At 52.8% G+C, this 10,834-nt stretch overlaps 1 protein-coding gene across 1 annotated transcript; it reads right to left on the reverse strand.

Moving 5' to 3' along the window:
- Nucleotides 1-3,771: 3,771 nt before the first annotated feature.
- Atp1b2 (ATPase Na+/K+ transporting subunit beta 2) lies at nucleotides 3,772-10,148 on the reverse strand. Its single transcript, XM_006973447.4, has 7 exons — nucleotides 9,387-10,148; nucleotides 7,540-7,668; nucleotides 7,132-7,236; nucleotides 6,826-7,031; nucleotides 6,551-6,607; nucleotides 5,603-5,701; nucleotides 3,772-5,508 (listed from the first exon to the last, which is right to left on the reverse strand). The coding sequence occupies exons 1-7, from the start codon at nucleotides 9,496-9,498 to the stop codon at nucleotides 5,344-5,346; spliced, it is 873 nt and encodes a 290-aa protein (XP_006973509.1). The 5' UTR covers nucleotides 9,499-10,148; the 3' UTR covers nucleotides 3,772-5,343.
- Between the last annotated feature and the right edge of the window lie 686 nt (nucleotides 10,149-10,834).

A 10,834-nucleotide genomic window follows, 5' to 3' on the forward strand; every position in this document is an offset into this window, starting at 1 on the left:
AGGGGCTGGAGGTGTAACTCCATGTTAAAGCAGGTGCCCATCCTGAAGTCCTTAGCTTTGATTCCCCACATCAAAAAGTAAAGTATCCGAGTGTGGTGGCAGAGGGAAGCAGAGGCGGGAAGGTCTCCGTGAGTTCAAGGCCAGGCTAGTCTACAAAGCCATTCTAGGCCAGCCAGTGCTTCATAGTGAGACTGTCTCAAGCAGGTAAGTAAACAAACAAACAAAAACCTCCTCTGAGGAAAGCTGAGGCAGGAGCGCAAGAATGCCAGGTAGCTTGGCCAACATCAGGAGATCCTTTCTCAAAACAAACAAAATTGAGCTAGTCTGGAAGGAAAAATATAAGATCAAATGGCCCACTGTTTATCCTGGGACACAGGAAAAGAGTCAAAGTCTCTGAATCTGTTCAAAATTATGCTAAGGGTCTGACATACTGTCACACACCTTCAGTCCCAGCACTCACTCAGGAGGCAGAGGCAGGTGGATCTCTGTGAGTTCGATGTCAGCCTGATCATAGCAAGCTCCAGGTCCACAAGGGCTATATAGTGAGACCTTGTCTCAAATAATATTAATAACAACAACAACAACATTACACTAAGGGTTAAGACTGTAGCTCTGCGGAGTGTGTGCCTACCACGCTAGAGACCCTTCTCTCCATCCAGAGTGAAAGAAAGAAAGACAGCGCGGATGTCACTCGGTTGGTGGAGCATTTGCCTAATATGCATGAAGCCCTGGGTTTAATACTCATCGCCAAACAAATCAGGTATCCCTGACCCAAATATTATCAGAATACATCACTGAATTCGAAAAATATTATGCTCCAACCAGTTTAGTCCAGAGTCAGGGTTCATTTTAGCATAGAATCTGTCAACATAATTCATAACTAACAAAATAAAGGAAAAATTATATGATCATATCAACAGGTGCTGAAACATATTTGATTACATTGCAACTGCCATGCCTTAAAAGATATTTTTTTAATTAAAGCAGAATAGACTGGTAATAGAATACCCATGAGTTGATTTTTTTTTTTTAATACTGAAAGTTGAACTGAGGGCCTTGCACAGACTATACAAGCTACTGAGCTGTATGGCCAACAGATCAATCCTGCAAATAGGTAAGGGTTAAGACCATTTTCAGCTGGAGTGAGAGCTGTACAGGGCTGTCTGCTAACTTTGGTTTTAATGCATTGGAGAAGGCCAAAAAGAGGCCGGAGCAATGACACAGCCCTTAGGAGGCCTGGCTGCTCTTTCAGGGGACTGGGGTTCGATTCCTAGCACCACATGGCGGCTCCTAACCATCTGTAACTCCAGTGCCAGGCCATCAGATGCCCTCTTCTGGCCTTCTTGGGCACCAGGCACGAATGTGGTGCACAGATGTACATGCGAAACATTCATACACATGAAAAAATAAATCTTAGACTGAAATTGAGATAGACTCTCTCTCAAAGAAAAGCCCATGCCTGTCATCGCAGTGCCTGGGAGGGTAGTGCAGAAGACGGAAGCAAGTTGGAGGCTAGCCTCGGCTACATGCACCCTCATTTCAGAAAGCGGGGGTGGGAGGCTTTTATATTTTTAGACCGAGTCTGTAGCTCAGGCTGATTTCAAGTTCCCGTGGAGGGGTGATGACCTGGAACCTGTAGTCGTTCTAGCCGCTGGCCTCAGTCTCTGAGTACTACCAGGTTTATTGTTTTCTGCTTTTTTGGTTTTGGTTTTTAGAGACAGGGTTTCTCTGTGTAGCCTTGGCTATCCTGGAACTCGTTCTGTAGACCAGGCTGGCCTTGAACTCACAGAGATTCACCTGCCTCCTGTGTGCTAGGTTAAAAGGTGTGCTCACGAATACTACCAGTCTTACTCAGTGGAAATTAACCTAGGGGGCCTCGTGTATGCCAGGCTTCTGCTTTGGGGATGGGAGAAGCAGCAGGCATCGGTTCTCAGGCTATGTTCTCTACCACCCAGCTGCACTGCCAACCGAAGTTATCACAAATTTATAGGCAGGTTAAGTACCAAGGCACAGCCAATAGTGGTTTAAAACAGAGTGAGGACTGGGCACGAAGCTGTACTGTATAGCATACTATCATGTAAAAGGTCTTTAGTTCAATTCCCAACAGTGAAAATTGGAAAAGCCAGGGGATAAGGAACTCTGTTTGCTCTTGTCAAAGATCAGAAAGCATACTCTAAAAATTAAAGTTAGGCCAGATCTAGAGAGATGGCTCAGGGGTTAAGAGTGCATACTGGCCAGGTGGTGGTGGCATATGCTTTACTCTTGACACTCAGGAGGCAGAGGCAGGTGGATCTCTGTGAGTTCAAGGTCAGCCTGGTCTACAGAGGGACAACCAAGGATACACAGAGAAACCCTGTCTTGCGGGGGAGGGTGGGGTGCATGCTGGTCTTACAGACTACCAGTGCTGGGTTCCCAGCACCCACATCAGATGGCTCACAACTGCCCGTAACTCCAGCTCCAGGAAATCCAAAGCCTCCGGCCTCCTCAGGCATCGCACCCATGTGCACAGACCCACACTCAGACACACATGCAAATACATAATTAAAATTTTTTAAATAAAAATTAAAGTTAGGAGCTAGCACACACTTGCAATCGCAATATTCTGGAAGTACAGGTGAGCCTATCAGGAGTTCAAGGCCAACCTGTCTTCACATTAAATTGGGCTTAGTATTTGCATAGAAAAATAACTTGTACATGTGCATGCACAACATCATGAATGCCAAAACAAAAGGTAAATTCCGCAACCTAGCCAAGCGGTGGTGGTACACGCCTTTAATCCCAGCACTCGGGAGGCAGAGCCAGGCGGATCTCTGTGAGTTCGAGGCCAGCCTGGTCTACAGAACAAGTTCCAGGACAGGCTCCAAAAGCTACACAGAGAAACCCTGTCTCGAAAAAAAACAAAACAAAATCCACAACCTAAGAAGAAAATGATTAGTTATCAATACATTTCCTTCCCTATATAGCACAACGAATGTATATATACACCTATCCTTTTTTCGTATGTTTCTGTATATTTTCACACAAAATTGAGATCCTAGGTCAATATGGTCATGCAGACCAGCACTCGGAAGGCTAAAGCAGGAAAATTGCCATAAATTTCAAAGAAAAAAGAAAAAAATTGGAATCCTACAGTTCCTAGTTCCCTTGTTTTGGAACTGGCTTCATCTCGTCAACTAGTCTGTCTCAAATCGTTTATGAGAGACCACTCTCCTTCCCGGAAGCACCGGTCTGTCTTGTACGACAGTTTCTCGTGTGCTTCTTATGCGTCTATTAAACCGGGGCCAAGGGCGCTGCCCTCAGCATAAGTGTGTCCTCTACTCAAGGCGCCTAGCATCCACACAGAGGCTTCAGAGAGCTGACCCAGTGTGCGTGAACATGAGGACATAAGAGAAGGGACCTGATGCTTCCGCTGGAAGGCAAAGGTCCGTTTCAAGGCCCGGGCAACCCCAGCATCTCCTGAATCCATCCTCCAGTCGTTTCTCAGGATCATCCCAAATTCTCAGGAAAGGACAAGCACACGGGGCTCTGTGTATGATATATATTTATATATATAATCACTCTCATTTTATTGTACTTCATCCTTTTTACAGTAGATCTGACACAGGCATTAAATAACTGCGGGGGGACCACTGGGAAGATGAAGGGGCGGGAGAACCCGGGCACACCAGGGAGGAAGACACAGATCCAGTGGGAGGGAAGAGGAAAGGATCCATTCGAGGGTGGGATGCGGGGGGCCGCAGTGTTAACGAAGAAGGCGGAGGTTAGGAAGGATAAAGACAAGCAGAGGAACCGGAGGAAAATGCCTCTCCAACGGAAGAAAACTCAGAGCAGGAGACTCTTACTTAACATTCTAGGGGAGTTATGGGAGTTGTTTGTTTGTTTGTTTTTTAAAGGCAAAAGAGTCTGAAGGAGATGGAGCCCAGAAACTCGGAGCTGGGCCAGAGGGGGGGTGTCGGAGGCTTTCAGGCTGGCGTGCAGAAAGCAGAAAGGGAGAAGTGAGTGAGTGATCGGTTACTAACTTGCGAGGAGAAGCCAGAGAGAGCATGGGGGTGGGTAGATCTGGGCTCAGGGAGTCCCCCCAGGCAGCTGACGTTTCCAAGGTGGCCACTGGGGATAGAGCCAAGACAGCAGCCCCTCCCCCAGAGCTCCCTGGGAAGGAGAACTTGAAAGATATTCTGGGAAGGCCAGTGGGGGAAGGGAGTCAACAGTTAAAAACAAAGTGGATAGTCAGCCCAGGTCAAGCCCGACTGTGTAGGAGCTGTTTGGATGACACGAGGGACCAGGAAGAAGTTCAAGTCCAGGCCTACTAGAGAATTTTCTAGAAGAATTAGAGCCTTCTCTTCCAGTCCCCCTTCCCCAGAACATGGACTCCTAATTGGGGGAGAAGTAGGGGGTACCAGGAAGGAAAGAAAAGGCCACAGAACCTACTCAGTACTGTTACAAATGGCTCTTCTCAGAGGGGACGGGGAGGGGAGGGGAGAGAAAGACCTGCTGGAGGAAGCAGAGGTCAAAGCCACCAAGATACTGGCTACAGTGACAGAAGTGTGAAGAGATAAAAGGAAGAGAGGAGCCCAGTAACGGTGGAAGAACATTCATCTCTGGGAAGCAAAGGGCTGACCGTGGCCAGGGGAGGGGCCTGTGAGGGGAGGGGGGGCCTGTGAGGGGAGGGAGGGCCTGGGGAGGGGAGGGAGAGGGGCCTGTGAGGGGAGAGGGGCCTGTGAGGGGAGGGAGGGCCTGTGGAGGTGAGGAGGAGGGGTATGTGGAGGGGAGGGGAAGAGGTATGTGGAGGTGAGGGGGAGAGGTATGTGGAGGTGAGGGGGGCCTGTGAGGTGAGGGAGAGGGGTATGTGGAGGTGAGGAGGGGCCTATGAGGTGAGGGAAAGGGGCCTGTGGAGGGGAGGGGAAGGGGTGAGAATATAGGTGGGTGGGTTCATGGCCATTTTCTATAGCTCTCAGGGGGTGGGAGTTGAAACTGAGGCAGGAGCTGGGACATCTCACTCATAAACTCAAACTAGGAAGAGTCCAGCAGAGCTGAGGCCCTTGGGCATGCCAGGCGCGTCCTCTATCACTGAGTAACAGCTCCAGCTCCCGACTAGAAAGCTCCTAAGTCCTCTGCGGCCATCCTGATAGCCATCTATCTGTCTCTGGCTAAGCTAAGGTTGGAAGAGGTTGGAAATGGTGTGGACATCAGGCTGGCTTGAGAAGTTGAGGCTTACAGGGATGTGAGGCGCAGACAAGTCATAGCTCTGTTATAAAAAATACCTTTGGGGTGGGTGAGGGAGGGATCAGGCAGGGTCAAGGACATTCCAGAAGCATCCACAGGAAAGTGGGGGGAAGGGGAGCCTCAGGTTTTGTTGATTCGAAGTTTGAAGGCCACGCGGCCCGCGAACTTGTCTCTCTCATCATCTGTGGCGATGTTGGCAGCGTTAATGCGGCATTCTACGTTCACCTCCACGTTGGGGGTCACATTCAGGAACTTCACAGCCACCAAGGGCTGTGTATAGTTCACCTAGGCCAGAAGAAGACGAGGACTTAAGCCTCTGGTGGCCTCTTTCCCAAGACCCCCGTTTTTCCCTCCAGGAGCCGCCATCCCTGGGACTTACATGGAATTTTTTGCCGTAGTAGGGAAAGTACATGAGGTCAATGTTGCCATTGGCGGGGAACATGACGAAGTGGCCAAGATTCTCGGCATCTTCATCTCTCTGTGGGGGCGCAGGAAGGTTAAGGAGAGAGGCTGTCAGGATCAGCAGGCACCTGGAAGAGCTCACAAGACTTCCCTTGCACCTCCTTCACCCCAAATTATTCCTCTCAAATTTGTTTTCCTTGAGCTGTGCATCTGCTCTGCAGGGGTGTGTGCGTGTGTGTGTGTGTGTGTGTGTGTGTGTGTGTGTGTGTGTGTGTGTGTGGTGTGTTTGTGCACCCATGTTCTTATCTGCATGTCTACAGGAAGGGGCGGCCTGTCTCCGATCAGACGGGATTGCCTAAGGGCGCTAACACAGTGGAGGCTTCAACTCCGCTGTCAACCCCGAGTTCTTACCCCATCCTTGGGAATCGGTCTCTGGAGCAGAGCCAAGAAAGAACAGATAAACAGTAAGGACTCAGGAGGAAGAAGGGGAGGGGGGGGAGCAGCAAATTTCTAGAGGGGACAGAAACGGGTACAGGGTTCCAAGGACAACTTAGCTGTAGCAAATGATGCTAAGTGATCAGCAGCTAGCTACCAGACATCTAAGGGGAACTGGGAAACAAGGCAAGATGGCAGAAACACAGACGGCTGAGATAAAAGAGAAGGTAGATAGGGAAGGAGCCAGAGGCCAGGGCTTTGGTGCAGGAGGGGGGTGGGTCTGTCTCCAGGAGAGCAGGCTTCTGTATCCTAGAGAGAAGCAGCAGGGCTAAGAGTCCCTTAGAACTACAGCTGCGTAAGCCCGCTCTTACCCCCTTGTCCCTATAGTGTTGGGGCCTCTGAAAGCAAAACAGATGGTGAGGTCTGGGTGAGGCACTCAGAAACCATGAAGCACAAACAGGTCAGCAGGCAGGGAGGCCCACACACTCACCTTGCCAACACAGGTCACGTTCATACTCTGATTTGCCCCTGCATAAAAGTTGATGACCTGAAGAAAGGAAGGAGGGTGGGGTTAGACGTTGCCCTATCTCGGTACCCAGCCTTCCAGCGCCTGAACTCAGCTTCCAGCAGCCCCACCTCTTACTCAGGACAAACAACCAAAAATCTCTTTAATGCCCATTAACCCCAGTGAAAGGACACATTAGTTAACAGATGGTGGCCCCAGCTCCCTCGTTCATTCTCCCTAGCGGCCAAGGTCATGGGTACCCGGTTCATTTTGATGAAGACACAGGGCTGTCCAGTGCTGTAACCATAGTGGGTAGGGTCCCCAATGCCAGAGCAATTGCCCAGCTGAGTCCGGTTGAACTGGCAGGCACGCTTTGGATAGTTGAGAACCCCATTATCTGGCTGCTCATAATATCGACCAGGGCGGCAGACGTCGTTCTTTTGAGCTTGGATGGAGTCGTTGTAAGCTAGGAGGTGGGAGGGAGAAAGAGAGAGTCAGGGGCCTGATGTCCCACTTTTAGGGTCCCCAGCCCCTCCTCTAGGTCCTAGACTAGCCTCCACACTCACGCTCTAAGAACTTGTTGAGCTTCTGGACATGCTGCTCCCAGCTCTCGGCATCACTGATGTTGACAATGACGTCGAGGTTCTCAGTCTTGGGGCGAATCATCAAGCCTGGAGTCAGCATGAGCAAAGGTGGGGGGGTCATATACGAGGAACACATCAGGGAAAGAAAACTGACGTGAAGAACACCAGGGTGAGGCATGGGGTAAGGATGTGAGACTGCCTTCCTGGGAGGGCAATCTCCTGTGGCATTTGCCAGTCCTCCAGGTCACACAACTGCCGGCGCGGGCAGAGCACAGGAAGGAAGGCCAGGTCCAAGAACTTCCCGTCAAACTCCTGGGAAGAACTACGTTCCTCAGGAGGGCTCGAAGACACAGTCGTTCACGGGGCCAGTGGGGGAACCTCTCCGCTCACCTGGTGTGGCCAGTCGATCCTGGTACTTGGGAGTGTGTTCAGAGACAGTCTGCAGCATCACCCACATGGTGAGGGTGAACATGGCCGTGAGGAAGCCATAGAAGACGAGGTAGAAGAGGAGGATGAAGGCTAGGATGGAGGAACGAGAGTCAGCAGGTCCCACGCCCCCTTTAGGACCTCACCTAGCCCCTCCCCCCCATCCTTCTTTCCTCTCAAGCTGTGCCTGGGATAGCCAAGGAGCGACAGGCTAGCTTAGGGCCTTCCCCTGGGAGCCAAAGGAAACAAGCGGCAAACAGGCAGAGCCCAGTTCCAGCCCTGACTCCCAGCCTCCTCCTGGGGCGCAGTCAAGTCCGACCTTTTGGAGGCCACCAGAGACCTAAACTGTAGCTGTTGTGACAATTCCAAGAATAGGCCACTGTCGTTCTGCCCCTAATTACATTCCCAACTTCTCAACCTGCTCACGGTCCTGAAAAGGCACAGCTGTTCCTGCGGCACTGGGACTCATGCTTAGAGCTGTGTTAACCCAACTACTGGGAGCTGGTGAGGCCACTGTCCTCAGCCAAGTTCTTACCACCTCAGACCAGGCTCCACACACACACACACACACACACACACACACCCTGTGGAAGCTACACTGTGGAAGCAGTTCCTGAAATGAGGGGGCTAACACTGGCCCAGCTACAAAGACTCATCCTGGTCAGAGTCAAGGAGAAGACAGACTTCCCTAGAAGCCTTCCCTGGACATCTTATCTCAACGACTCCTCTCCTAGGCCTCGTGTGAGAAGGACATGCTGTTCCAAGCACCCTGAGCTATCAGTCTTTCCACCTCAGAAGACACAGTTCCTCTGTGGAGTCTTCTGATTGTCCCAAGCATTGATTCATTGATCCTTGACATCCCAGAGGGTCTCTGGTTCCTTGAAGAAATGGGCTGCATTGATCTCCTTTCACAGCCCCCTAAGTCCTAGGTGGGTGGTCTGATGAAATTGTGTCCAATCAATGTGGATCTATTGTACATTATGTCACACAGGATCCCTTGTGCTTTAATTATCCAGCTCGGCACTGTCTTTGGCCAAGAGTGTCACCCTCACCTCACCCGTGCCCATCAGCAGACCCTAGCTACATAAAAGTCCTTGCACGCCCCTAAGGTAAGGGTAGACAGCTCCCCCAAGGCATCAGAGTCCCACGGAAACACCCAGTCTGAGGATGGATCCATCTCTGCACAGCTGACCATTTCTCCTTCCGCCTCTGACATCTGAAAACATCTAGCCAGAAAGAGTGTCATCCCTCCTGGCAGCCCCCGACCCACAAAGCAGCCACAGAAGGCTCCAAACGCCCAGTGGTGGAATATAGACAAACAACTTCCGCTGTTAAGAACGCCCCCCCCTCCCCAGACCCTCCTGCCAGATCCGCCCCCTCATGAATGTTCCCAGGGTCCAAGGGGGTGGGTGAGAGCTAAAAATAGACGCGGTTGGCTAGCTAGTGAAAGCCAGAGGGAGAGAGTTAGGGCACTCTTCGGGGAGGGGGGCTGAAGACCGTGTGCAACCGGCAGGGCCGGAGCCGGAGCGGGAGCGCCGCAGCGCGGACACGCGCGCAGAACCCGCGACCCCCCGCCCGAGGGGGCTCCGCGGGGGGCGGGCAGGCGGCAGTGACCTACTTTCTCCGCCTCCGCAGCGGCCAGCCAGAGAGATTAGACCGCTGATTCGGGCCCCTCCCGGTCCAAAGCCCGGCCGTGGGGGCTGGACGCCAGGGACCCGGCAGGGGAGCTGGGGCGACGCCCGCGGGACCCTGCGCCCCAAAGGCGTCGCCGGGCCGTCAGCCACCACCTTTCCCGCGCCAGCCCCGCGTACCCCAGCTGGTCCCGGTGCGCCCCATGAACTGGTGCGTCCGCGGGTTCCACACGAACTCCTTCCACTCCTCAACCACCTGCCCGCAGCTCTTCTTCTCTTTCTGGATGACCATCTTGGCGGCACGGGGCGAGTCCCGGCGCGCTGCGGGGGGCTGCGGAGAAGCGGGGGCGTCGCACGCTGAAGCCCTCCACGCACCCAAATGCGCGGGGAGCGAGGCGAGGGAGACTCCGCTCAGATATGCAGCTGCTGCAAATTCCGGGGTGCACAGCCACTCGCTGTGGTCTGCTGGCAGCGTAGCGGAGGTGCGCCGCGGCTAGGCCCCCCCCGACTGCGATAGAAAGGGGGGCTGTCTAAACAGGGAAAGATAACCAGGGGAAAGGGATGCCAAGACAGCTTCACCCTACACCCCGCCTAGAAGCAAAGCAAAAAAAAGGGGGGTGCAAAAAAACAGACGGCTACAAAACCCTGGCGGAACGCAGAAAAAGCGGGGTGCAAAGAAGCAGGGAAAGATGGGGGAGGGAAAAGATGCCGCCCCGAAATCCGAGATGCAAGGAGGCTGTGGAACGCGGCAGGTGGCCGATTAAGGCTCCTCCGACGAACGGCGACAGCCACACCACAGTTGGCCCAGCCAATGGGAGCTGGGGTGGGGACGGGTAGTTGCGGGGAAACAGGCAAAAAACGGGGAGCCCCAGGCGGAGGCTCCGCTCCTCAGCAGTGCGGGGAGCGCGGTCCCTGCGCACGGTCTTTATACTCTGTGACTCTGAGGGTGTCCGCCCCCTTCCCACCCACTCCCCAGGAACCCCGCCTCTTCGATGCTCGCCCGGGAGACCTCATACATATGTAAATAAGAGAGGGATTGGACCCGCCCCCTGAGGCGTCTTTTGGTCCCAGAGGGGTCTTTCTTACCCCTGACCCCAGGGACTGTCCCGAAACAAGGTGGGACAAGAGGACAGAGGGGGTGTCTGGGTGGAATAGAGGAAAAGATCACGCTCAGAGGCTCAAACAGAAAGACAAGCTGATACGTACTCAGAAGTGGGGGCACAGGGCAGGGAATTTTAAAGGAGACTAAGATAGAGTTACTTCGAAAGCCTCCGGAACAGAGGACAGAATGTGAGAGGAATAAAGAAGAGCGCCAGACACCAAGGAAGGGCCGAGAAACTAGAACACACGGGGAGGGATAGAAGCCTCCACAGCATGCCCTGAGCCTGAGCCTCGCCCTGTCCTGCGCCTCCAGAACTACCCTGCGACTTAGCTCTGCAGCTATTAGTCCCCCCAGCACCCCACCCTGGTCTGATCTCCCTTCCACATTTGCCTATTTGGGCAAATCATTACGGAAGCCGAACAAGTCAAGTCACTTAGACTGAAGTTGCAGTTTCTACTTAAATTCCATTATCTGCACTTCTTTCTGTGGCAGGAATGCCACAGCCCACTCGCGGAGGTCAGAGGAT

The sequence above is a fragment of the Peromyscus maniculatus genome, chromosome 8, assembly GCF_049852395.1.
Source record: "Peromyscus maniculatus bairdii isolate BWxNUB_F1_BW_parent chromosome 8, HU_Pman_BW_mat_3.1, whole genome shotgun sequence".
Classification (NCBI taxonomy): Eukaryota; Metazoa; Chordata; class Mammalia; order Rodentia; family Cricetidae; genus Peromyscus; species Peromyscus maniculatus.

What these genes read in the sequence shown, in the direction of transcription:
- Atp1b2 (XM_006973447.4), bottom strand. Translation starts at nt 9,498, where the DNA reads ATGGTCATCCAGAAAGAGAAGAAGAGCTGCGGGCAGGTGGTTGAGGAG. An exon ending in GCGCACCGGGACCAGCTGGG is followed by an intron (nt 7,669 to 9,386) that starts GTACGCGGGGCT and finishes CCTCCATCCTAG; the next exon opens with CCTTCATCCTCCTCTTCTAC. An exon ending in ACGTGACCTGTGTTGGCAAG is followed by an intron (nt 5,702 to 6,550) that starts GTGAGTGTGTGG and finishes GCGCCCCCACAG; the next exon opens with AGAGATGAAGATGCCGAGAA.